Here is a 2,019-nt window from a genome sequence, read left to right as displayed (position 1 = left end):
GGGAGGCATTCGGAGCCTGGCAGGGGGTCGGGCGCAGGGAGGTGGGCGGCCCAACACAGGAGCGCCCCCTACTGGCCCAACGCAGGTGCGCCCCCTACTGGCCCACCACAGGCACCAGCTAGCAGAAGTGGCAGCGGAGCCGTGTGCTGCTCGGGACTGACCAGCGCAGGTAGGGGAAAATGCAGCTGAGCCTCTGCCGCTCCGGCTGGGCTCATCCTGTCCCGAGCGGCACATGGCTGCTACTTTTCCCACGCGCGCCGCATCGGCAATGTCAAGCTGACGCGGTGTGTGTGGGAACCTTGTCCCTTCCCCAGCCCTTCAGCAGCCATTAGGAAGCTGCTGAGGGGTTGGGGGAAGGACAAGGGGTGGGAACGAAAGTAAACAGTGTTTACTTTAGTTTCCCGTCGCAGCACCAGGGGCCTCAGAAAACGGCTTGGCGGCGCGGGCCGTATGTTGGACAAGCCTGCTCTAGATTCTGCACCACCCCTTGGCCAAGACTTTATATCAAGCTATTTTTACTTGACATTTGAATCCCCTGCTTGCTTTTTAGTAAGGAAACCCCAGTCTACTAATGATTGGCTAGCTTGGCTCCTTTACTAGAGCACTGCATTGTTTAATGTTCATATGAATCCCCTTCCCAGCACATCATGCTGGCTTTGTAACCCAAGAGCCTTGGCTGCAATGAGGGAAAACAGTAGGCAGCTGGTTGTATGTAAGCTGATATAGGCTCCCAGCTATTAGTCAAGTTAAAGCTCAAGGTTTTTATTTAAGGTTATATGTTTCTGCTCTAGATCCCTGCCCTGGCTGATGCTGGCTTCCGGGTCATTGCTTTGGATATGAAAGGCTATGGAGATTCCTCTGCTCCACCAGGTGAGGGGGTGGGAATGGAAGATCATAGGATCATAGAAAATGAGGGTGGGAAGGGACCCCAGGTGGGTCGCATCTAGTCCAGCCCCCTGCTCAAAGCAGGACCAGCCCCAACTACATCATCCCAGCCAAGGCTTTGTCTACCCGGGTCTTCAACACGTCCAAGTCTGGAGATTCCCCAACTCCTTTGGGTAATCTTGTCCAGTGCTTTATTATCCTCCTAGTGAAAAAGTTCTTCCTAATCTAACCTCGACGTCTCTTGCTGCAACTTGAGATCCAGCTCAAGACGGGAAAGGGGCGGATGAAATTCTTTGCTTTGCCCTTTACCCTGTGTGGTCAGGGCTGGGATTTAGCTAGAGTCATATTGAGAAACTGAGAGTTTTGGCCAAATTAAAAAGTGGTGGGTATTGTTGGCAAGAAGACCTGAGCTTCTAGACTACCTGTGTTCCTTTAGAGATGGCTGGATGTTCATGAACTGCTGCCACACTCCTAAGTATGGTCTTCAGTGTCAAAGGTAGTTAGGTGCTTTAAAATAGTAGTAGTAGTAGTAGTATTTCATAGAGTCCTAGAGAAGGGGGGCTGGAAGGTACCTCCAGCGGTCACATATAGTCCAACTCCCTGCCTGAGGCAGAATCAGCCCTGTCTAAACCAGCTCAGACATGTCCATTGTATAAACTTTTTATAAAATTACCGTCAGCCCTGGCACAACATAAGACCTTCTACCCAAACCTGCCATGGGCAAAACAGGGGGACCATGGCAGCCACAGAGAAAGCAAGGAGACCAAGGCAGCCATAGTCCTGCTTCTATAAAAAGTTAATATATTCATAGAAGTCAGGTTGAAGGGACCTTGTAGATCTTCAAGTCTGACCCCCTGCCTGGGCAGGAGAAAAACTGGGCTGAAATGACTCCAGCTAAGTAGGCATCAAGCCTCTTTTTAAAGATGCCCAGGGTAGGAGCCAGCACCACTTCTCTAGGAAGTTGGTTCCAGCTCCTAGCTGGTCCCCCCTAGTGAGTTTATAGACAGTCACCAGGTCCCCCCTCAGCCTTCTCTTGTGCAGGCTGAACAGGTTCAGGTCCCGTCGCCTCTCCTCATAGGGCCTGCCCTGCTGCCCCCTGATCATGCGCGTGGCCTCCTCTGGACCCTCTTCATG

General features: G+C 52.1%; 1 protein-coding gene across 1 annotated transcript in view; it reads left to right on the top strand.

The window, feature by feature from the left end:
• The window catches only part of EPHX2 (epoxide hydrolase 2), a 78,256-nt gene that overhangs the window by 18,756 nt on the left and 57,481 nt on the right, over positions 1-2,019 (top strand). The window contains exon 8 of the mRNA XM_019537262.1: positions 792-870. Coding sequence (XP_019392807.1) covers positions 792-870 — 79 coding nt within the window. The remainder of the gene's footprint in view (positions 1-791; positions 871-2,019) is intronic.

Source organism: Crocodylus porosus, unplaced genomic scaffold, assembly GCF_001723895.1.
Source record: "Crocodylus porosus isolate Cpor-Errol unplaced genomic scaffold, CroPor_comp1, whole genome shotgun sequence".
Taxonomy (NCBI): Eukaryota; Metazoa; Chordata; order Crocodylia; family Crocodylidae; genus Crocodylus; species Crocodylus porosus.
Note: the sequence above shows the minus strand (reverse complement) of the source record. Positions and strands in the feature narration are given on the sequence as shown.